Source organism: Colletotrichum lupini, chromosome 2 (genome assembly GCF_023278565.1).
Source record: "Colletotrichum lupini chromosome 2, complete sequence".
Classification (NCBI taxonomy): Eukaryota; Fungi; Ascomycota; class Sordariomycetes; order Glomerellales; family Glomerellaceae; genus Colletotrichum; species Colletotrichum lupini.
Window position 1 is genome coordinate 2,803,333 of NC_064675.1, and position 22,984 is coordinate 2,826,316.

General features: G+C 54.9%; 10 protein-coding genes across 10 annotated transcripts; 5 read left to right on the top strand and 5 right to left on the bottom strand.

Moving 5' to 3' along the window:
- Positions 1-713: 713 nt before the first annotated feature.
- CLUP02_03124 (prephenate dehydratase) lies at positions 714-2,002 on the bottom strand (the record flags this gene model as incomplete). The annotated part of the gene is made up of 2 exons (XM_049282151.1): positions 714-1,606; positions 1,903-2,002. The coding sequence occupies 2 exons, from the start codon at positions 2,000-2,002 to the stop codon at positions 714-716; spliced, it is 993 nt and encodes a 330-aa protein (XP_049139294.1).
- A 1,492-nt stretch (positions 2,003-3,494) lies between these two features.
- CLUP02_03125 (uncharacterized protein) lies at positions 3,495-3,857 on the bottom strand (the record flags this gene model as incomplete). The annotated part of the gene is made up of 1 exon (XM_049282152.1): positions 3,495-3,857. The coding sequence occupies one exon, from the start codon at positions 3,855-3,857 to the stop codon at positions 3,495-3,497; it is 363 nt and encodes a 120-aa protein (XP_049139295.1).
- A 1,623-nt stretch (positions 3,858-5,480) lies between these two features.
- CLUP02_03126 (uncharacterized protein) lies at positions 5,481-6,325 on the bottom strand (the record flags this gene model as incomplete). Its single annotated transcript, XM_049282153.1, has 2 exons — positions 5,481-6,138; positions 6,213-6,325. 2 exons carry the CDS (start codon positions 6,323-6,325, stop codon positions 5,481-5,483), a joined length of 771 nt encoding a protein of 256 aa, XP_049139296.1.
- Positions 6,326-7,841: 1,516 nt separating this feature from the next.
- Positions 7,842-11,748, top strand: CLUP02_03127 (uncharacterized protein; the record flags this gene model as incomplete). Its single annotated transcript, XM_049282154.1, has 6 exons — positions 7,842-8,191; positions 8,319-8,382; positions 8,442-8,465; positions 8,545-8,814; positions 8,865-9,377; positions 9,463-11,748. 6 exons carry the CDS (start codon positions 7,842-7,844, stop codon positions 11,746-11,748), a joined length of 3,507 nt encoding a protein of 1,168 aa, XP_049139297.1.
- Positions 11,749-12,099: 351 nt separating this feature from the next.
- CLUP02_03128 (uncharacterized protein) lies at positions 12,100-12,437 on the top strand (the record flags this gene model as incomplete). The annotated part of the gene is made up of 2 exons (XM_049282155.1): positions 12,100-12,191; positions 12,257-12,437. The coding sequence occupies 2 exons, from the start codon at positions 12,100-12,102 to the stop codon at positions 12,435-12,437; spliced, it is 273 nt and encodes a 90-aa protein (XP_049139298.1).
- Positions 12,438-13,848: 1,411 nt separating this feature from the next.
- On the bottom strand, positions 13,849-15,308 carry CLUP02_03129 (uncharacterized protein; the record flags this gene model as incomplete). Its single annotated transcript, XM_049282156.1, has 7 exons — positions 13,849-13,952; positions 14,185-14,376; positions 14,450-14,561; positions 14,629-14,767; positions 14,840-15,035; positions 15,062-15,108; positions 15,172-15,308. The coding sequence occupies 7 exons, from the start codon at positions 15,306-15,308 to the stop codon at positions 13,849-13,851; spliced, it is 927 nt and encodes a 308-aa protein (XP_049139299.1).
- Positions 15,309-15,681: 373 nt separating this feature from the next.
- CLUP02_03130 (uncharacterized protein) lies at positions 15,682-17,078 on the top strand (the record flags this gene model as incomplete). The annotated part of the gene is made up of 4 exons (XM_049282157.1): positions 15,682-15,892; positions 15,956-16,397; positions 16,450-16,514; positions 16,567-17,078. 4 exons carry the CDS (start codon positions 15,682-15,684, stop codon positions 17,076-17,078), a joined length of 1,230 nt encoding a protein of 409 aa, XP_049139300.1.
- Positions 17,079-17,281: 203 nt separating this feature from the next.
- CLUP02_03131 (carboxymethylenebutenolidase) lies at positions 17,282-18,595 on the bottom strand (the record flags this gene model as incomplete). Its single annotated transcript, XM_049282158.1, has 4 exons — positions 17,282-17,591; positions 17,646-17,833; positions 17,889-18,277; positions 18,328-18,595. 4 exons carry the CDS (start codon positions 18,593-18,595, stop codon positions 17,282-17,284), a joined length of 1,155 nt encoding a protein of 384 aa, XP_049139301.1.
- A 1,513-nt stretch (positions 18,596-20,108) lies between these two features.
- Positions 20,109-21,919, top strand: CLUP02_03132 (uncharacterized protein; the record flags this gene model as incomplete). Its single annotated transcript, XM_049282159.1, has 4 exons — positions 20,109-20,226; positions 20,490-20,644; positions 20,708-21,394; positions 21,452-21,919. 4 exons carry the CDS (start codon positions 20,109-20,111, stop codon positions 21,917-21,919), a joined length of 1,428 nt encoding a protein of 475 aa, XP_049139302.1.
- Positions 21,920-22,526: 607 nt separating this feature from the next.
- CLUP02_03133 (uncharacterized protein) lies at positions 22,527-22,850 on the top strand (the record flags this gene model as incomplete). Its single annotated transcript, XM_049282160.1, has 1 exon — positions 22,527-22,850. One exon carries the CDS (start codon positions 22,527-22,529, stop codon positions 22,848-22,850), a length of 324 nt encoding a protein of 107 aa, XP_049139303.1.
- Between the last annotated feature and the right edge of the window lie 134 nt (positions 22,851-22,984).

Sequence of the window (22,984 nt, forward strand, 5' to 3'; positions counted from 1 at the left end):
TATCCATCGCTCCATCGCAGAGCCAGGGTCGGAAGAGGCATTTTCAGACCATTCCAATGTGTCCATGAGTCGACTCAGCATATAACCAGGGTTGAAGAGGCAAAAACAAGAGGTAACGCCTCAGAAAGACGGACGACGAGAAGACTTTTTTCGTTCCGCGGTGGCATTTTGCTGCGTTTCCATTACACAATGGCTAAGGGGACCGAAGAAAGGGACAGTTCAGTCATCCCACGCTCCCACGCTCCTGGAGGGTCCTGGTGACCTGGTTCCAGCCCTCACAATGCACCTCCTTATCTCGAATCGACATTAGTTGCGATGTCGTCAGCCAGTCCAGGCCTGTTCCGTCCAATAGACTCCCCTTGTGTGTTCCCAGCAATAGCATGGCGTGCCCGCCCACTCGCCCCGTTTCCCCTTTCGTGGCCCTTTGTAGGCCGCAGTACCGCAAAACCTCTCAGTATTTGGCATGTAGACCAGATGTAGCCTCGAAGCATGTCCCGCGTGCCATGTCAACGTTTTGCTCAGGGATCATCGGCAGTCGCCAGAGACGGCCGTCGCCAACACCGACATCCACAGAGTTGCCGAAGGTGAATTAGGCAAGGGGAATAGTCCAGGGCCTAGAAGCCAGACAGAGAGACAGAGAGTGAAGGAGAGAGAGGCCGCAAGCCAAGTCACGAGGAAGGGAGGGGAAGACCACCAGCCAGTCCTTCCCCCTCTCACGACCGTTGGTCCTCCCAGCTCCCAAGCCACCGCCATCTCTCCGCCACCCGAGCCACCCCGTCCAGCGCCCCCTTGACCCTCCCCTCCGGATCCCGGAACCGGTGCCCCTCAAACTCAACGAAGAAGACATAGTTGAACGGCGCCGTCAGGCTCGGCCGGCTGTTGATGCTCGTGAGATTCGTCCCGTAGCGCCGGAAACACTCCAACACGTCCGCCAGCGCGCCAGGTGCCTCGTGCGGCACCGTAAATGAAACCATGGACTTTGTCTTCGTCTTTGGCCTGACGCAGTGGCCCGGCATCTTTTGCTTCTCGTCCAGCCCTTTTCGGATGATGAAGAACCGCGTCGTGTTATCCTCGCGGTCCTCAATCGTCCGCGCGAGCACGTCGATACCGTGCATACCCGCCGCGATCTCGCTCGAGATGGCGGCGCTCGTCCCCGTCTCGTCCAGGCTGACCAGCTCCGCCGCGCGGCTCGTCGAGCTGACGTCGATGGCCTCGATACCCTTGAGGTACGTCTGCAAGAAGGCGACGCACTGGCCCCACGCCTGCGGGTGCGAGTACAGGCGCCGGACGTGCTTGAGGCTGCACAGCGGCTTCGTCCGCGGCTTCAGCGGGTTCGGGTCCGATGCCGTGGGCGTGCAGGCGCCGGAGCCTTCGTCTCCTCCCCGTAGTCCCGGGCCGGCGGCGGCGTCGTGAACCGGGTCCGGACGGCGGCCGACGAGAAAGTGGTGCACGTCGAGGTAGATCTCCCCGCAGACCGAAATGTCTGGGTACAAGCCGTTGCGATCGGCAAAGTTGTCCAGCGTGAACAGGACGGACCCATTGGTTGAGTTCTCGACGGGAACGACGCCAAAAGCGACCTCGCCGGCTTGTACGACCTCGAAGATGTCTGATGGGCGTTCCGATTCAAGTCAGACGGTAGGTAGCACACGGCGCGGCGCAGGAACGAAACATAGAGAGAATGAGAAAAGGGGGTGGGTGCCAACAACAGAAGAGACGGCATAAAGAAAAAGATTGGTAAGTTACGTGCCTGTGATGTTGACGACGGGTCTCAGATCCCAGTCATCTTCTGGGAAGGCCTGTAACGAAGCCTGCGATGCACAAAGTTAGAGATGATTGACAAGTCTCACCCGCCTTGGCATATGCCGTGCGAGGTGTGATTTCTTTTCTTCAGGTTCGTGGTACCTACCTGGTGCGTGTACGAGGCCTGGGGGCCCAAGAAGCCCACCAGAGGCTTGACTCCTCCGCCTGCAGCCTCCGCCGAAACCTGAGACTTGTCACTCATAGTTGGATCGTGACGTGACGAAAAAGTCTCTATGAAGGGCGGATCAAAGTACGCGAGCGTAGATTTGGAGGAGGCTTTCAAAATTGAGCAGTGTGATGGACCGTGGATAAATATTCGTCCGACGATGCTTAGAAACAAACGCACAGAGGTCGTCTGCGTGGCCGTGGAGGTCGGCGGACGATGAAGATGATGAGGAGGAGGAGCAGGAGGAAGGGCCCTTTATTTCCGGATTCCGGGTAGCTGCGTCGGGGTCGCACCTTGGCGCGGTCGATTGCTTCAGAACACAAAAGACGGCTTTCTTGTACTATCTCGAATACGAAGCCGAATTCAATTACTGATCTGCGCGTGTCCTACAATTGCTGGGGGCGCAAAGTCGACGACGAACGGGGCTGTCAGAATTTTAGACGTCGTGGTGGTGGTGGTCGTCGTCGATATCGGAGGTTGAGTGGTGGATTGGGCTTTTTTTTTCTGGCTAGAAGGGGGAGGGGTTGCTCCCGCGGGGCATGGGGAAGATGCTCCACTCGCCGATGAGCAAATGCCGGGCCCGGCACGACTAAGACATTTGCGACCTTTGCCAGCTCGCCGTCTTGGAGTCGACGATTTAGTTTACCTGTTGAGCAGCCGTGGTCAGCCATACTCTTTTTTTTTTTTTTTTTTGGATATACTGCGATGGCAAGTTTGCCGTCGTGGTAGCCGCTCCATGACAGTAAACTCACCATGGACGAGACACAGCTCAAAAAGTTGTCACCTTCGGGTCAGCCGCCTTAGGACTGACAGCGGATCGTCTCGTCGCGCTCAAGAAAATCCAGCTCTGACATTAGCAACTTGGGTCATGTGCGTATGTTGAGGGTGTCTCCTTGTTGGTACTTTCACTCTGCGTTGGTATGCACAACACGCTTTAAGCGTGTGCTCAATTCCGACGATTGTTCTGGTCTCGCGAGGTGTGCTTGCCAGTTGTATCAGACCAAAAGTCTTCGGCTGCCGTGTGTATGTCTGCGACAACATTGGACGTAGATGATATCACAGCGGTCTCAGTAGCGAAAGGGGGCCATCGGACTATTAGCAAAGGCGGTCACCCTTGACTGCCGCTCATATCTTCAGCCGGCCGACTGCCGTCCGTGTCTTATCATACACAACACCGTCACGCCCCGCCATTTCCAAGGAAATGTGTTTCTTCCCAGTGAAGCAGTCCTGATAGCTCGCCGGTCCTTGATAGGAGGCCCTAGATAAGATGACGACATGTTTGATTGCTCACGCTGGTCTGGCGTCCATGCCGTCACAGGGTGTTGCTCATCTAGCACCGGCCAAGTCGCTTCACCCATCAGCTAAGCATCGACACGTCAATCAGTCAGCAACCACAATGGCGGCATCACGAGACCTTGTACTTGAAACAGAATGAGTTTTGCGTTTTTGTGATGGCAAGTTCTCTGAACGAGATAAAGGATACTGTCGAGACTCAGACGGAACCACTGGAAGACTGACGACGATAATGCTAGGAGACAGAGACTCGTCCTGTCCGCAAAACCTCTCTCTCGTCAGCCATTCCGATGAGCCCGCGTACACGAGAGACACGAAACGACGGTTGAGTCACGAGCGCCGCAGCGTCATGCGCCCGGAACGACGTCGTTATGCTCAGGCCGCAAACCTTCCGGAGCCCGAGACTCCTCTTTCTCCGTTGATGCCGGGCAGATGGCCAAGCCGATAGCCGTCCTTGCGGGGACCGGCGACCCGCCCGACAGGCCGACTTGCCGACAGTGCCAAAATAGGAACTCATGGTCGCCGTGGCGGGGGCGGCGGTGGCGGCGGAGCTGTGTGGAGCATGGACTTCGTCCGAAGCTGGCGGTAAGTGGCGCATCCTGGCGTGCCTGATTGGATTTTTTAGCGTTTCCGCACCAATCCCAGCTGGGAGTTCGTCGCAACTCTACTCCCCTTCAATTTCGAGTAGACTTTTTTCTTTCCTTCGCAGACTCTCTGCGAAAACCCCGTCTTTCACAAGCTGTAATGTTCATGCTGCTGTGATGCTCCGAATCTGCTGCAGGGGTGAAGCACGGCATCTATGGCGCAATAGCTGCTTTGAACCGGGCCTTTGGAAAGGAGCAGGGAATGCTGGGACAGTGGTGAAAGTTACCCCGTAGCTTTCATAGCAACACGGAGGCAGCAAGCGACTCCTTCGGTCTCGGTCCCGTTCCGTAGACCGCGATACGAGTTCGAAAGTTCATCGCGAGTGGTGTTAGTTGCGACGACAAGGCGGTTGTGGCCTCATCTTGGTCTTTCAACATGTTTCTGTTTCTTTGGAACCCTGTCCACGTGGAAGGCCACCGGTCAAAGGTCACACAAGCCACGGCTGACGACGTCAAGTTTGAACGACACGACAAGGCTCAAGCAGAAGCAGCAAGGGTCGTCGTCCGTGATGAGCAGCTAGGAAGGGTAGTGAGGTGCCGGCGCGCCGGGAGAAGACCTTCCCACAAGCCGATCTCCATCGCTTATTGCAGAGTGGCAGCGTGGCTTGGACCGATGGCTTTCTCTGGATGAGGGGGATTAGCACCAGGCCGAAATGTTTGTACCGCAACGAGATATATGCAAGGCAGATCTTCCAAGGTTTCATGTTTCAGGGTTGTTGACGCCCGCTCTGACCAGGCCACGTTGGCACTCCATTTTAGCTGACCAGACGGCCGGATCTAGGATTGCTCTGCAGAAGAACACACTCTTTTTGGATGGTTTCCAGGCGGTCTGGTCTGAAACGTGAGCGGCGCGCTCTAGGGGACATATTTGGGAATATCGTCAGTTTTCAAGGAGTCATCTGTGTCGGCAAATGCCAAGTCTTGGTTGACCGTATGTGTTCCTCTCTCCTTGGGTGGCGACCAAGCGGTGATCGGGCCATAACTCATTTCCTTCGCATGACTGCAGTCACTGCATGTCCCCACAGTCGCGGACTGCTTTCGCCGAAGAATCAGCATCAGGAGCAGATGGGGATAAGCATGAGGTGCCCTGCGCGTCCTTCTGTGCGACGACGGCACAAACGGCTGCGTATCTTTCCAAAATAGCAGCGTTGGCGTAACCAAATCCACCAACATGCCGTGGAATGAATGGCACCTCAGCACTGTCAATTTCGCAGACCGTGGGTCAAAAGGTTGCAGGAAAAAGAAAGGTGACGTACATCTGTACTCTGTGTACACACATGTCAGGTGAACATTGTGATGTCTCCTAGCCCTGATTTTTCGTAGTAATCAGAGGTGTCACAGCAATAAGTGCGCCGTCCAGAGCTCAGCTGTGTGTCACATGGCGCCTCTTACAAGCAGAGAAAAGTCAAAAGGCGGCTCGAAATGACAATGTAGGTGATTGGCTCGAGATGTGCCAAAGAAGGCAAAGAGGCTCTGGAAGGGGTGAGGCCCAGCCGGGATGATCCACGATGCGCAAAGTGACGGTGAACGCCCTCTCCACGTTAGACGTGCTTTGGGCTCAGACTGGCGTCGCCGTGTTAATTAATCTGAGGGGGCGCCAACGCCGAAAGGTAAGTAGAAAGGACGCTCCGTAGCTCCCCCGAGTTCCCCCAGTCTTGCGAGCCAATTCCCATATGGAGACTGGTGAAGTAATGAAGCGCAGTGGTGCCGTGGTGGTCAAGTCTTGGTAGTCCCTGGTGTCCAACGAAGGAGCAGTGAAGACACGGCGGGATATTGGCGCCCAGAGGAGGGAAACCAGGGATGCAGGGCAGCGGAGAGGGTGTCGAGACGTGCGACACGACTGGTTTCAAGCGATCCAGCCCCGAGTTGAGTGCGGGAGTGCGCCGGAGCCAATCACCGGTGGACGCAGGCCATGCTGCCGGCCTCTGCGAATCTTCCACCGGCCTTGTCACTGTGAACTCCTGCAGTTCTGTTGTGCTGTCCTCGGCGAACAGCTTACACCTGACTTCCCTAGCGGGCACCTCTTGGTTCGTTGATAGGTAGTTCACGATGGTTGGTGGCGACCTGCTCCTCCTGGCAGGCTGAGAAAGCAAATAGGGGATTGCAGCCAAATTATCAGGGTGTGTTGGTCTGCTCGTTAGGCCTATCACGTTGCAAGGAGTCGGCTCCATTGTATGGCGTCCATTCAACAGACCAGATCTCCGCCTGTTGGTCAGCGGCAAAACCAATCTTCGCCTATCGTGTAATCGTGTCATCGTCCCAAGCAGAGTGGAACCGGCGGAGGTATCATCGCAGCGGGGATCTCTGACCCTCTCGTGATCCGGGCGAGACGGACAAGCTCTTGTTGTTGACAGCGTCCGGTTGCGACGGTGACCTCCTCCAAGGAGCCGGGTATTGTTGCGGAGAGCTCATGCCGGGCCATGGTGTGTATCCGGATGGATAGAAGAGACCACGGAACATGGCATGCCAACGAGTACGTTTGGCGGGCCGCCTTGTCACTTGCACCCGAGAAGGGATCGTGAGCAGGCCTCTGCGGGCGGGTTACGGGTAGGCTGACGATAAGACGACGTCTGGCACCACGGAGGCGAGGCCGTGCATGATGGCGTGGCTACTAACCACTCGGTATTCGTACGCCTCGGTGGCTTTCATGGTATGGCCGAAGCCATCGTTGTGGAAGATTGTGTTCCAAAGGAAATTGCATCCCATCTTTGTCGGGAGTCAAGGGCGGTCGAGGTCCGAAGAGAGGCGCCGTGACGTGGCTTTGGCGAACAGAGTCTGAGGCTTTGAATAGGAACAGTCTTGCAAGCAAGGGGCGGGCGGCGCGCGCAACCAAGCGGGTTTGCTGACGGGCCAAGAATAGCAGAGAAAGACTCGGATGGGCGCGTGTAGGATTGTTCCAGAGGTGAGCGAGAAGCCGGGGTGTTCTCTGATTTGTTTGAAGAACAACTTGAGCTTGGTCGGCACAACTGAATAAACAAACTACCACCCGCCCATCTGCCACTGTTCACGGACTCCGTAGCTGGACGTGGTTGCTATTTTGTTGCACCTCTTTTCTTCTCAGAGTCCCTGCAGGCTCTGATGTGTGTGGTCGTCATGATGAACAGGCCGTGATGCATCAGAAGCACGAGAGGGTCTCTTGTGGCACACTGCAATACAAGAACACGAGATATCGACTTGGCGGCGATTGGCTAGGCGGCGGGGGTTGCATGACGGCGCATTGAGGAGGGCAAATTACACGTTGGGGACACATTGGGGGATATTGGGGACGTTTCGGGGGGGGGGGGTAAGACGGCTCACGGCTTTGTAATTCCTCAGGACTTCCTCAGGTACATTGTCCATGTTTCTGGTTGGAAGCACGGGAAGGCACGCTCCAGAGTCTTTCAACCTAGAGTACCTTCCTCAGTGATGGGCAGTAAAATGCGCTTGGAAAGTACTGACTGGGCAGTCAAGCAGTGAGGGCAAGTGCTAATGAGGAGTCACGACAGCTCAGGGAAGGTACTGACTGAGGAGGGCAGGTGCCGCTGCAGGGCCGAAGTTTGGGTGGGGACGTGCGGCGTTGACCCTGCTTGAGCCAGTTTCATGAAGCCGCCGCCGTCGCCATACCCTTGCAAACGCCCTTTTAAAGGTTGCCATGTTGCCAAGGGTGCATACAGGGGCTTGGCTACTCCATCCATGATCCGCCATCGCGCCTGAGACTCATCGTGGAAGGAGACGAGAGAGAAACAGAAGAAGCCTTTGGCCAGCGAAAACCTTGTTGAATCGACGTGCCATTTTGCCGTGTAATGTCGCTCTTGAGTGGACCGCAAACCCGAGGGAACCGGGCAAGTTGGCCAGAGATGGAGGCTCTTTGACGGCATCTTGGGACACATTGCTAGCACACATAGTAAGCCTCTTCGGAGTAGTGTGTAAGCCTGTACTGCGTATGGCAGGTAGATAACATGCCCAAGCAAAATGAAGAAACACTACTCCGTACCCAAAGACTCGGTGACGAAGAAGACCAGGGGATAGCTGAACAATACGTCAAAAGACCAGACCTCAAACAACGCGAACAAAACCTTGCCGTACGCCTCATCGTCGTCGTACCCCTTTGCAACGTTGCCTTTCTCTCTCTGTCACAGTGGCTAAAAGCCCAAGACTCAAGGGCAGACTCTGCGGAAAGCTTCTCGAGTGTGTTTGTTTCCCCCAAGTTTCTGCCTCAAGCGAACAGACGCATCAGGGCCGTTGCGAGGACTGTGCGGCCTGTAAATCTCGTGTTTTGTAGCTCAGCTTTGCTTTGCTTTGCTATACAGTGATACCGTCCGTTGTTCCAAGGTTGTACACACACAGCACCTCAGAGAGATCCCTCTTTGCATTGGAGCCTCAGCCAAGTCCATTTCCTTTCACGGACTGCTGCGACAGCACACAAAGTGACAAAGGAAGAAGCAGCATTGGAAGCTTGTTGCCGCCCTCCCCTCTTCTGACCTTGCCCCCTGCTGTATGGTCTGTGGTCGCTCACCTCAGGTAGAGTCTCTGTGGTGGTGCTTGCTGCCCACCCGTAGATGAAGTATCTCGCATCCCAACTTGTGTGTGAAGATACCTCTGAGGCTGCTTACACCTGCACCACTCACACACCCCTCCCTGCCGCTGGCTCTCAAGTGCAAGTCCCCTGCACCCCCAAAATCCATCATTAACCCTCCCCTTCCCTCCTCTTTTTCCCTCCCGGCCGAAGTACCCGTAATTCCACACACGACCTTCGCCCTCACCAAATTCCCTCCTCTGCGTCTCCAAGCAGAAACCAGGCCTTTACGGTCCGGCACTGAAGAGGCTCGACATTCCCCAACTCGGATCCAGCGAGAGACACTTACATTCCACATTTTCGCTATATCGCAGCTTCTTCGCTTCTATCGCATCCGGCCCGACGCCTTGTTTCCTGTCTCGGAAACCTGCCTGACGGAATCCTCTCTCGGCACGACGCGCTCCAGGAGAGGCAGCTGAGACAAACCCCTCCCGCGATCACCACCGCCATCGACCACGTCAACTTCACTTCAGTCAATGTCCACCTGACGTATCACAATTACAAGATGGCAATGCTGGCCCCCAAAACCGCATTCCCGGCACCGCTGGGCTCCAGCAATCCCATGGTTTCTAGCGTTTCTACCGGTGCCGCACCGCCCTCAAGACGGGCACCCACGATCTCGAACCAGTCCACAGCCTACGCCAGCCCGACCGAATCCGAATTCTCCGAGAGCGATGGCCCCGATGCCGTCAAGAACTGGGACGAGGACAAGGTCTGCGACTATTTGAGGAGCGTCAAATGCGGCGAGTACGAGAAGCTCTTCCGTAAGAACCACATCAATGGCGAGAACCTCCTCGAGCTCGACAAGGATGTCCTCAAGGAGATGGGCATCGAAAAGGTCGGCGACCGCGTGCGACTGTTCCTGGGCATTAAGAAGTTGAGGACAAAGGCCTACGCCAACCAGAAGAAACGGAATAGGGTACGTGCAAGACCGGCTTCTCCTCTCGCGGCACCGTCATATGCCGTCAGCAATGGGTAACACAGCTGACATTTGACCACTGCAGGACTCGTTCGGTGGCCTCGACCAATTCACCCCGTCGTCGGGCGGGTCTTCTCGACCATCTGCTTCAAGTGCTCGTACCGCGCCCACGCCTTCCATGAACAAGCGCTACTCCAGACAATACGACTCCCTTCCCCTGGAGAGCGCTTCTTCCCGTCCCAACTCACCCCTTCCCGGCACGGATGCCATCCGCCCTCTGCGAACAAGATATGGCCAAAGTCCCGGCTATGTGAGTAGCGCCGGGCAATCCGTCCCCCAGACCGGCCGATTGGTAACTTCCCATACCAGGAATAACTCCAGTATGGATGGTTCACTGATGGCTGGCTTACCGCAGAATCAGGATGTTATCCGCGTCATTTCCACCGGAGGAGTCACAAAGGTCGTCAAAATCGCCGACTGCAACACGTGTGAGGAGGTCATGCGAGTCACCCTTAGGAAGTTTGCACTACGAGAGGATCATGAGAGGAACTACTGCTTCTGGGTCTTGGCCGGCATTGAGCCAGACCCGAACCAGTGCCGGCGACTCGGCGATACGGAGCTGTGGCGGATTATCAAGGACCAGAAACGTCCTGAACGGAATCGCCTGATTCTTCGCCGTGTCCCTGCTGGTGAGCCAGGCATGCCCGAGCTCGAGAGAGCAGCGGGCATCGCCATTGAGGAGGCGCAGCAAAATCACAGCCGCGCCCTCGAGACTGTGGATAAGAGAAGCCAGATGAAGGTGCAAAAGCTTCTGGGTGAGAGATGGAACGATGAGCTGCAACATCCTCTTTCACCGGTCTCTTTCCATGACCGGGAGCGCAACGTGTACAATACCGCCAAGGAGCTGGAGCGCCCCGCATCCAACGACGGCCCAAGATCTGCCGGTGGACCCAGGAGGAATAAGGGCATCTTGCGGTCGTTTGGCGGGTTGCGTCCTCCCAGCGAGCTCATCGCCTCGGACCTCACATCCTATTTCCCGGATCATCCCAGAGAGGAGATTGACAGGACCGCTCGTCTGTCCATGAGAAGATCAACCCGTCTGAGCAAGGTCAACAGCCGTCTGAGTGTGGCTAGCAACCTCAGCTTCGCGTCTAGCATCCAAGATGCACCCCCTATTCCGACCATCGCTGACAGCTGGCTCCACGCCGGTAGTGCTCCCAAGGCACGATCAGGCCTGCGGGTCACCCACTTCCGCGACTCCGTCGCCTCTTCAATGCTTGACACCTTGCAAGAGGAATCGCCTGTCGAACCGAACCGCAAGTCCTACGTGTCATTCGCCGACAGCTCCGACGGTGCTAGTGCAGCCGCTCTCAGCGTGACGGACCCCGAAGGTAACGTTACGCGGCGAAGCTACTTCGAGACCGACGGCTCAACGGGTTCAGGTTCCCTCAAAGATCTTACGGCGGCGCTCAATGAAGACGGCGAGGACGCCGACGAGGAGCTCGAGAGCTTCCTCGCAGGAGAGTCCTGGTCTGACGACAAGTGGATGAAGGGAGCCCTCATCGGTCAAGGCTCCTTCGGTTGTGTCTACCTCGCCCTGCATGCCGTGACCGGTGAGCTTCTTGCCGTCAAGCAGGTCGAGGCGCCAGCTCCGGGCGCCAACAGCCAAAACGACGCACGCAAGAAGAGCATGATTGAGGCCCTTAAGCGGGAAATCAGTCTGCTCCGCGACCTTCGACACCCGAATATCGTTCAGTATCTGGGTTGCAGTTCGTCTACCGAGTACCTCAACATTTTCCTCGAGTACGTTCCTGGCGGTTCCGTCCAGACCATGCTCAACTCGTACGGCGCTCTCGGAGAGCCTCTTGTACGCAGCTTTGTCCGCCAGATTTTGACTGGTCTGTCGTATTTGCACGATCGCGAGATTATCCACCGAGACATCAAGGGCGCCAACATCCTCGTGGACAACAAGGGCACTATCAAGATTTCCGATTTCGGTATCTCCAAGAAGCTTGAAGCCACCAACATCCTGTCTGGCGCGAATAACAACAAGCACCGCCCCTCCCTCCAGGGCTCCGTCTTCTGGATGGCCCCCGAGGTTGTCAAGCAGACCTCGTACACCCGCAAGGCCGACATTTGGTCGCTCGGATGCCTGGTTGTTGAGATGATGACAGGCACACATCCGTACCCCGACTGCAGTCAGCTGCAGGCCATCTTCAAGATTGGTGGCGGTAAGGCGGCTCCCACGATTCCGGAGCACGCTTCTGAAGATGCCAAGACCTTCCTTGCTCAGACCTTTGAGATGGATCACAACCTGCGGCCGAGTGCGGACGAGCTGATGCTCAGCCCTTTCCTGGCTCCCATCACATAGTCTTTGCGTTGCAACAGATACCCCCCTCTTCGATTCTTTGGGCTCTTGCCGCTACACTTGTAGCGGGATCCTGTCCTTTTTGTACCTATTTTTCTTACGAAACTCAACACTTCCCCATGTCCTCGCACCAGGACGGGGTTTATATACTGGGACGAGACAGCGGGTTGTCTCTCTTTTTGTACGTGCGAGCGGCCGCTGGAAGGACCCGACGATAAAGCATGGACATGGTTGGACTTCTCCTTGACATTCACGCATGGGCTGGCGAATGGAGAGAGGCTATAAAGATTTGGCATTTCACGGGCACCGGGGGGGCATGAAACAAGAGAGTGTATAATAATATCTCGATGAGAAATGACACTGAAGGGGAATAATGAGCCTCGGGTTACAGTACATCATACAACTTGCACATCATGTGAGACGCGGTTTGTCAATCCGTCGTGGTAGTATCAATTGACACCCTAAAAAGTCATCGGCCGAATGAGCTGATGCTCCCACGAACCTGCCCCAGCGGTATGGTCGAAGGTCCCCGCGACACTGGGCGTCATAGCAAGCATCCCATCTCGTTTGCTCGCTCACTCAGCGGGACGGGGAAGGAATTAGTAGAAGCTGGGATACATCTCGTAATCAGCCGCTGTCACCATTCATTTCCCGCCGGCGTTGGTCTGGGCATCCAACATCGAAACAAGTAATCAGTGAAGCCCTGTTGCCCATTTTTCTTCCTCATTGGGCAGAGAGCGGTACCCGAGACAGGTACGTAAAGTTTGCCATCGCCCACGTCCCCGGGTACGGATAAGCACAATCGATTCACCGATGGGCGGCGGAGATTATTCTCTATTAACTTTCACAAAGTTGTGTGAAAATGCTCCGTACGGATACTTTTGCGACTCGTGTAGGGATAGTTGCCGTGTGTCATTTGCCTGATGTTCCAGTTTTTGTGTGCCCAAAGGGGATTTGTCCCTGGCAAAGCCATGTGCTTGGTTCCCATTTTCTGCGCGGGGGGATAAATTACTCGTTTCCCTATTTTTTGTGGGAGACTGGGAGTGAGGGTGAGGTGAGAGATGATGATGATTATCTTCATTATTTTAAACCTCGTTGTTCATCCTATTCCCCTCGTGCCCCCATGCTGCAGGTTTCCCCTCTCGGCGACTCTGGAAATACAGATCTGCGGGCTTGCAGGAGTGTGGAGTTTATGTTGCGAGCATGGCTTGCATGGGTTTGGTTGGTGTCTGCTGGGGGCTATTTTTGTGGTGTCCACTGGGGGCTGTTTCTTTGCCCGGCAGCTTGCCCGGGTTTTGCTTTCCCTGCTCAGCGTTGATTTGATTATTTGAGGCTTTGCTTCGCGGAATATTCGTCCCTTTTGCCAAAGTCGTTGGAGGCTGGGAGATAGAGCCCATGAGACGTGCCTGATTATATGAATGCGGGAATGCAATTCTAGGTGTACGAAAGCGAAGACGAATAACTTACCATGCGGATGATCAAATTCATCTCGCGGCTCGGCCTCACGTTGAACCGCTAGCAACACCCAAAGTCTGGACCAAGCGCCTAAGAGAATAGATCAAAGTATAGAGAAAAGGCTCTAGTATCCTTTGAGCAATCTGATAAAATGAAACCTACATGCAAATGCAGGCTCCTGGGGGCTGGAGCTACTCGGGTTTCGAACTTCGAGATCGCCTTCTATCCTCCCCATTCAGGTCAGGATTCTGGATTGCTGCTGATCATCGGGTTACGGATGTCTTGACACACCGAGGCGGAGATGTGCCCAACTTCCAAGCTCCAAGTGCTTGTTTTTGCCTTCAGCTACCCAATGATCGTCTCTTGGAGAGCGTGATGGTCATCAAAGAAGACCAGGGATTTATTCGTAGTCGCTGCCAACAAAAACTGGTTGGAAGTCTTTGAGGGGGAGAGGGCTCGGACAGCCGTTTGTGGGCACCGCTAGATGGGTTCCCATGTCTTCTTCGCAGACGCTAGCAGCAGCAAAACGTGCTTCGGGACGTTGCGATTTCCACCGTGTATGGGGAGTGAACATGGGAGCTTGGAGGCTTGAGGGGGCCATACGGCATCTCAGTTCCGAGGCTCAGAGTGAAACTCGCCGGTCATCCTTTATCCCATTTTGCCGCCCTTTCTGTGATCCGTCATCTGCAAGTTGCGGACTCGAAGGGGGTCGCGCGGGCTGCGGCGTTGACGTGATTTACTAATGTTGGGCGCTGATTGAGGGTTAGCCGCGGAAGCCCGTCTGCTTCGTGATACGTCGTACTATCGAAACCTACTATGCGAGCCGCATTAGTTTCCTTAAGTCTCGCAGCTTTCGACAGACTGCTTTTTCAGCCTCCAAGGCGTGAAAGGCCTAGAACTTACGGACAGACGGACATCGAGTGTGAGAGACTAGGAAGTCTAGAACCACCACTCCCGCCGCCGTGGTTCAGCGAAGGAACAGACAATATCGATCGTCAAGAGAGTGAGACCAAAGGCGCGTTTTTTTTCTTGACCGGTCGAGCGAGCCGCGGCTTCCCGTGCTTTCCGTCCCTTCCCCGTGTCCGTCCTTGCCGTTAACGGAGAACGAGCTGAGACCTGCAGGAGACGGTTCTATATCGCGCCGTCCGCGGAAGAAGCCGTTCGGAAGAGGGTGGGCTGCGGCCACGGGGGTTGGCAGGCACCGCGGGATGAAAATTGAGACGGACTCCTTCATTGAAACGAGATCTACCTGTCAAATTTCCTTTGACAGTTAACCCCGACATGAGGCCCCCGTCATCCGGTGTCAGGGGTTTGCATTCTTTAGTGTCTTTGGTGCGTCTAGCTCGCTGCAGTCTACATGGCTTGCATGGGTGGTATGCAGAATGCCAGACGCTAACAGACCGCGGAGAGAGTTTGGACTATTCAGACTTGGCATCTGAAAGGCATATAGGGCATGGGCACTTCCGACAGGCAGCCCAACCCGTTACCCGATAGCGATAACGCGCATGACGATAGACCTGATAGACGCGAGGCGAGACTCGAGAGGGGTGACGAACACATGCTAGGACTGGGGTGAACATGCCATTTTATCCTCGTTCAATATCCGTACGGATACCTCTCTGACTCTCTATCTTGTTACTCTGCTGACAGCTCCGGGTGCTCCCATGAACCTCGTCTTTGCCTCAATCTCATAGAATTCATTATGCCCATGTCGATATCAGAGAAAGGAATTAGTGTCGCAACTGTCGCCCCCCTCAACGGTGTCCCCCTTTTCCGAAAGAGGTCGTCAAGACCGGAGGATAGCGACTGTATTGAGGTGGTGTTGATGGGGCGAGCTGAGGTTACATCAGCAATGGGGCACATTTGTCTGAACTCCCGTGATGAGCCTGGCTGCGATCAGACGTCGCGCTCGGAGCACAGGGTCGCGACGGGGACCACTTCTACGTAGTACTGGGTAGGGGACAAGGGCACAAGAGGTAGCAGGGCCTCGAGGTGGACGTTATATCGATGCGGATTTTGGGTCCCCAGTACGACGTTGGCCCCCTTCGACAGGCGTCGAGGGGACCCTCCCCTCCCCGTTGAAGCCTCCAGTCTTGACAGGCCGGCATGTTGTCGCCCCTCATATGCCGAGTCAGTCGAATCTCACCACGTTTTTCTACACCGGGCAGGGTATCAATGGCAGAGCGTATAAGGACTATAGGCTTGCGCATCCCGGATATCCAGGAAAGAAAAGGCTCCATTTTGTTCTTGTCCTAGCCCTTCTTTTTCTCTCATTTTCCCTTTGATATCCCCGTACCCGAAAAATTTCGGGAAGCAGCAAAGAGATACCGAAAAACTGGCGTGTTTCTTGCATTGCATTCTTCTTCGTTGACTCGTTGGTTGTTGTGTCCACGATACTGACTCAAAATCTATTGGATTCTGGACGGAGGAGTACTGGTCTCGGAGATTTCACGCCCCCATCTTTTCCCTTCTTCAGCCTCCATGGCCGACACATCGGCTCTGACAGACCCTCTGGCGGATAGAGGGCCTGAACTGAGTGGCACCACGACAGCATTGCTCGTTCTCGCAACCGTTTTTGTCGGTCTCCGGTTCTGGGCGCGGTGGACTGTTGGCTTTCACTATGGCCTCGATGACTGGTTCATGGTAGTAGGCCTGATTGTCACCTTTATGGCCGGAGCCCTCAACTATGCCAGTAAGCATCAGACAAGACGATGGTTTGAAGTGAGGGCATCATGAAAACTGACCACGAGTATAGTGATTGCACAAGGCCTCGGCCGCCACGCCGCAACATTATCACAAGACACGCTGATACAGTTCCTCAAGCTGCTACTGGCATTTGAGTGTGTATACGTGACGGCGGTCATGTTCATCAAGATCTCGCTGCTACTCATGTACCGCCGCATCTTCCCCGGCCGCGGCTTCAAGATCGCGGCCATGGTCCTCGGCCTCCTCACCATCGGCTGGTGGCTCGCCATCGTCTTTGTGTGTGTCTTCCAGTGCACACCCGTGGCCAAGGCCTACATGCCCTGGATCGAAGGTACCTGCATCGACCTTAAGGCGTCCTTCATTGGCAACGCCATCCCCAATATCTTGACCGACGTAGCCATCTTGTGCTTGCCCATCGGCCAGGTGTGGAAGCTACAGGTGACGCTGGCTCAGCGGTTGTCGTTGTGCTTCATGTTCCTGCTGGGAGGATTGTAAGTGATACCAAGCTCAGAGGCAATCGTATTAGTGCTGACATCAACATAGCGTTCTCTTTGCCAGTATCTACCGCTTCACAACAATTATGCAGTTTGAGCTTACAGACACGACATGTAAGGCTCACCCAGCCGGCCGCTTCTGCTCATCCGCTGACAGTATATTTAGGGACGCTCGCTACTGCGTGTACATGGTGCGTCGTCGAATGTGCCTGCGGTGTCATCAGCGCTTGCCTGCCCACATTACGCCCCCTCATGGTCAAAGTCTCGTCACAGTTCGGCAGCATCGCGACAAAATACAACCTCTCTGGGGGCCAGAGCGATGGGCGCTCCAAGGCTGGAAGCCGGGGACCAACGGAACTCATGACGATCGGGGGAACGGGAGGGAAGTCGGCCGACAGAGGGTTCAAGCGCTTGGGAACCGAAGACGGAAAGTACGGCATCACGACGAACATCTCAACCCGATCCGCAGGAGCAGGAGGAGCGACGACTAAGCCCTCGGATGATTCTGACTCGGGATCGTGCGACGACTTGTCCCTGAAGGGCGGAATACGGATCAAGGTGGACCAGGAGGTCCGTTGGGGCGAGGAGAGCCGGTCTCGTCAGGACTCGACGGCATCGACAAAGTACGAGTCCTCATCACGGAGCGGATCCTCGCATCTGGCCTCAAACCGAGTCTGAAAATGGGTCTTGACGACTGCATAATGAGAAGCGTTCACTTTGTCATATCATAACTGAGCATAATAGAAACCTAATACAGAAGAGCGATGTCAGCTTCAACAAATAAACCGCCCGCCAAAATCAGACTACCTTGGACTTGACTCTGCACCGGAAATCTAGGCCCTCGAAGTACCTTGCCGTCGCAGCGTCCTAGATTCATCCGGCTAGGCATCGACCTCTCGCGTTCCATACTCGAACATGGCATTCGACTCCACCGCGCTCTCGTCGACGAGCTTATGCGCCGACTCTACGCCGGCGACAGGCAGCTTGAATTCGAATTTCTTTCCGGACGCCGGGCCGCTACCGTTGATCTGGTAGGGGAACGGCAGGAACTCGGGCAGGAGGCCAAGTTGGCGCAGCGCGGTAGCCTGGTCCCAGGCGATGTGCTCGTGGTGGAGATGGTCGCCCCGCACATTGACGACACTCGTGAAGGGAATGGAAAGATGCTTGCCAGTTGGCGGAACACCAGGGAGCCTGCGTTCGTAGTCAGAAGTACGCTCTTCATGTGTCTCGTCCGGGGAGACTTACAGCCAGTCGATGACCCTGTTATGGGTGCACTTGAAGACGAATTCATCAATCACTCTGTCAATGCCTACAGTGCGGCTGACCAGCTCAAGCTCAGTGTCGTCGGGGTTATTGAAGATGAAGTGGTCTCTGTAGAAGCTGGTCAGGTACTGACGGCCTACGCCGCCGGTGAGCGTCGGGATGTGGTTGACCTGCGCCAGTATTAGCCAACCTTGCCCTTGAGAACTACCTCCCGACAAAACTCACATAGGGCTGCTCGACCATGGTGGCCATGGTCTTTTCGACATTGCGCTCGCCAAACTCGAAGAGGGTATGCTCTTCCCAGACGGCCTCGAGATCGAAGTACGGCCCGCCGAGGAGGGGTTTCAGGAACGTCAGTGTGCGGGTGTGCGCGAGCCCTGCAGCATTGGCGTTGAAGTTGGGATGGCTAGGGACGACGAAGAAGTCACTTGCTCCGGGGTAGGAGTGAGTCTTTGCCGTAGGAGTTGGCTTGGGACTGTCTGTCACGGTTTTGGGGAGATGCGAAAGGGTGGGAATTGTAAGTGCTTGGCCAAAGTTATAGAACACAGCCGCCTTGATCTCGGAGCGGCTCTCTAGGGCATCCACGAGTTGCGAAGAGGGCGCACTAATGAGAGCTGATGAGATTTGTTAGTTGGGGGTTTCTAATGCGCAAAGGCGTACTTACAAGTGACGCCAAACTTGTCCTTGTCGTCACAAGTGTCGAGCTCTCTGAGACTTTTAATGGCCGAGGTAACCTGACCAGCAACGTCCGCGGCTCCGGGTGCAACAACTATCTGCGCAACGGCGTATCCTTCTTCTGCCCATTTCTGCGATGGAGGCGGGTCCAGGATCTTGTCGTGTTTGGATAGGTTGATGCCCTCTTCAACTACGATGATGAGCCCAGGCCCATGGCCACGGCGGGACAGCGGTGGTTGAATTGTCACGGCGCTCATCTTTTCCTAGTTGTGTTGTCTCGCTTTGAGGTAGAAACTCTGCTCAACGAGTTGGGGATCCTTTTTGTAATGTGCGACTTCGCGATTGGCACCGATGGATCGGCATCGATTTTGATGACCAGTTGAACAGGTTTCAATGGTAAGGTGAGATCAGTTGCGCCTCCACTTGGTGCAACCCCCGCTCGAGATATCGGCCGATTCCTCCCAACTCCATTCCCAGATAAGGCAGTCAGCCGGGTTGACAAGCCCTCTGTAACAACCTCGGCCAATCGCGACTGTTCCTCGAGAGTTGCGTCTTCCAATGCCATGTTGCAATTGCGGCGGTTTAGGAAAGACTCCGTTGACAGTCCTTGGCGGTAAGTAATCATGTTTGTCTAACCTCAGCATGGAATCGTAATTAGGGATACCTGGTTGCCCGAGTACGCCGTTATCTGGGACGAGAGAAGAGACCAATTGAGTTTAGAGATGGAATATCCAAAGATACAAAGTCCCCATTGAGCCTGTAACTCCAACGCACAGAGAGGACTTTTCCCTAAGTTGCAAAGCGACATAGAAGATGTTGGTAAGGTGTCTTTTTATCTTGGCCAAACACAACTGCTTATGCGCACCACACATACTCAACTCAATCGCGCTTAAAACATCAACAAGCCCACAAAACTGCATTTCTCTGTTCCATTGCGATGAAACCAGGTCTCATTCAATTGCACGGCCCAAAGCTAAGCGCGTCAGGTTCGCTATTGGCACCTTGAAAGATGACAAAAGAAGCAATTAGTGCAGAATGCAAGGGACGAGCCAATGCAGGGGCGCAGGGGCCGCAGATAACCCAAGGGCGGATCAAGGGCATTTCAAGGGATCTGCCGAGTACTGTGTAACGCCGGGCGGTAGTCGTCCAGAAGCGAGAGAAGAAAAGACTGCGATAACGTGTAATCACCTCTCCGTCCGTTCTCAACCATGAGAAGAACTGAGGCAATCTTTGTTCAGAGCAACTCTCCAGCCTGATGAAATAAGTCGAAGGTGACGCTCGATGACCATCCTGGCTGCCCCCGTCCACAATGACGTGCCGCGCCGGAAGCGTGGGGAGTCCCGTTGCCGCGTTCATCACAGATTTTCCCCATCCCCCTGTGGGAACTGCCCGATCTTTGGTCCCTGCAGTGTGCGTGGACTGTGGACTGCCTTACGAGTCCAGACACCCGGAACTGCATGTGGGAGGCGTACGGCGGCCGATGAATGGTCGACGGTGGTGTCCCATGTCCACACAAGTCGTCCTGCATCTCATCTCAGATCCATCCCTCGGACCACCGCATCCAGAGCCTCAGCTCTGATATGCTCAGACACTCTACCCCAGACAGAACTGCCAGAATATTCTCGTCTAATCGTATAGGCTAGTTGTCGTTCGTTCGCCATGACAGTTGTTACTGAAGGCTGACATGAAGGAAACTTGGACCACCCGCCAGCCAAGGCGATGGCGGATAGTATTTCAAAGTCTTGAAACTCTAAAAATCAGGTCCCGACTATGAAAGCTGGCCTGAAGCTGCTCCAATACCCTCCGTGCCGCGTGCCCTTCATTCTAGCCCCTCCCTCCCTGGCCATAGTCGGCGACGCCACGCCACACTATACAGACTACCCAAGATGTCAGACACAGCTCCCTGGCGTCCATTTTGAGACTTGGGCCCCTTGCTCAGCTTCTTACTTGTCTCCGACGTAAGTTCAACTCTTTCCCACCTCCAAACCTCGCCGGCCGTGCTCTGTATTACTCTTTCTTGCTCGTCGTCATTGTCAAATTGCTCTGATGCAGTGATTCACGATACCTGGTCCAGAAAAGACAATCATCGCTCACAGCTGGTTCTGGTCCCAAGTTGCGCGCATCGATCGCATCGCACACATCTTTGAAAAGTCGCCGACTCCGAGCCGCAGCATCCATCGACAGCATTCGCCATGTCGACGGCTCCAGTGAATAGGCAGACCTTCATTGGTCTGCTCATCTTTCTCTTCTTCCTGTGGACGCTCTCGACCTTTACCCAGACAACGTCGACAACGCCTACACACGTTGTGAGTCTTGAGTCAACGAATGGTCTCTCTCCCAGCTCTCTGGACTAACTCTCGATCCCCTAGACACACGACCAGCAGTCTGCCAATCCTGTAGGCCATCCGCAGTACCCGAACAGCAATAGCAATGCCGCGGATAAGCAGAAGCCCGACAAGTCCTCGAAGCCGTCCCACGATGTTTCAAAACCAGACAAGTCGCCAGAGTACTCCCTCCCGCCATGGTACGAGGACGACGAAGACAAGGCAGACAAGGCAGCTTCACAAACGACTGCCAAGGGAGCGAAGGAGACCGCAAGCGCAGCCTCTAACAAGGGCGCGAGCAAGAGCTCGTCTGCCTCTACGTCCCTGAAGTCGCATTCGTCTTCTACCACGTCGAAAGAATCGTCCGGCTCCAAGGACCGCAGCCGTCCCCTAATCCTCTACGCCTACGCCGAGTCCGACGCCGGCCGCGAGAACCTCCAATTCTTCGTCAAGCAGGGCCTGCACGACGCTGCCGACTTCATCTTCATTCTCAACGGCGAGACCAACGTCAACAGTATCATCCCGGAAAAGGACAACATCAAGATTATTGCTCGGGATAACACCTGCTTCGACCTTGGCGCGTACGGCGAGGTGCTCCGGAAGGGAGATCTCTACAAGAAGTACAAGCGATTCATCACCATGAACGCTAGTATCCGCGGTCCCTTCCTGCCTCACTGGGCGCAGTCGTGCTGGACTGACATGTACCTGGACCGCCTCACGGATGAAGTCAAGGTAAGACGACGACGATGTTCCGCAAGTCTAGTGACTGCTGCTAATATGGGTTGCTAGCTGGTCGGCATGACGGCAAACTGCTGGCCCCGATTCCACGTCCAGTCCATGATCTGGGCCACCGACAGCGTAGGCATCGATCTGCTCCTCAATCCCCCTCCGGGCTCCTCTGTCAAGGATGACTTCGGCACCGAGAACGACCCTGTCGGCCTGGGAGGCTGCTACGACGGCTGGAACCACGCCGTGCATGCAGAGATTGGTGCTACGGGCACCTTCTTGAAGCAAGGTTACAAGGTGGACCTGATGATGACGGCGTTCCAAAAGTCCAAGAATTACATTGAGGAGTGCGACACGTCGCAGAATGGTGATGTTCTTTGGAACGGCAAGTACTTTGGCACCAACGTGCACCCGTACGAGACGATCTTCATCAAGGCCAACCGCGACATTGACCCGACTTTGATTGAGCACTTGACGACCTGGCACCAAGCGTCCGGCTTTGACAGCTATGCCGCTTGCAAGTCGAGCTAGTAGTGGTTGAGTCATGTTTTGGATGTAGTGTTGGGCGCTCGGCGTTGACCATTTCTTCCATGTTTTGGAAATAAAAAGGATGAATGTGCACAATAGGCGCATGTGTCTGTCGAAAGAGCATAGTTGAAAACGAATGCATATTGGATATCACTTCAAACAATGACCTCAGTCAAAATTGAGCGGCATCGTGTTTCTGACTACTAATTGTAGCTCCAGGCTGCTCCAATATGGCTGACTTGCCTCCGTAACCTTCGCTGATCTTAGAAACCTGCTATCGCGTTGTCCGCTTCGACCAACAGCTACCGTTTCTTCTTGGCAACTTACAGACTATCATCAATTTGAGTTTGAAATCCCATCTATATGGGTACAGTGAGGCTGCCAAATTGGATCTCAGTCGGATATCGCTACGCAAACCCGCGGAACGCGCGGTGAACGTTCTTTGCTGAGATACATAAACTCTCAGGATAGCTTTCTTCGCAGGTGAAGGACATATCTCACCAGAGTCTTGCTAGCACACTTATCGAAAGGTGTCTCTTAACTTCAATCTGCCTCGACTATACATCTGCCTAGCCCTTCTTGAGCCAGCCCATCGAATCTGGAAACTACCATGATGCGACACTCAACGACATTGCTCGTCTCAGCACTCGCAGCAGCAGCAATAGCAAAGGACTGCGCCTACTTCTGGTCCTACCCGAGCGGCACGTGGGACAAGTGGGCAATGGGCCGTCTCGACGAGGCCATTGGCATCTGCGCCGAGGACATAGGCGGCCGGGTGTACTACCCCGATCAGAACGTACAGAATGGCAATAACCCCGCGAACCGGTGTACTATCTGCCGCGACGCGAGAAGCAGTACCAAGGACTATGATATCGATAATGGCTACTTTCGTATCCGGTGCGGCACGTATGCTGAGGGAAGTTGTAGGGCGTAGAGGCCTGAGAGGTGAGTTGCCACAGTATGTGTCACGGGAATTGCTGCTTAGTATCCTCGCTTAGTAAGGAGTTTTCAAGAAGAGCTGGTGGTTCTGAATGTTGAATGAAAGCACATTGAGATGAAAGATGAATT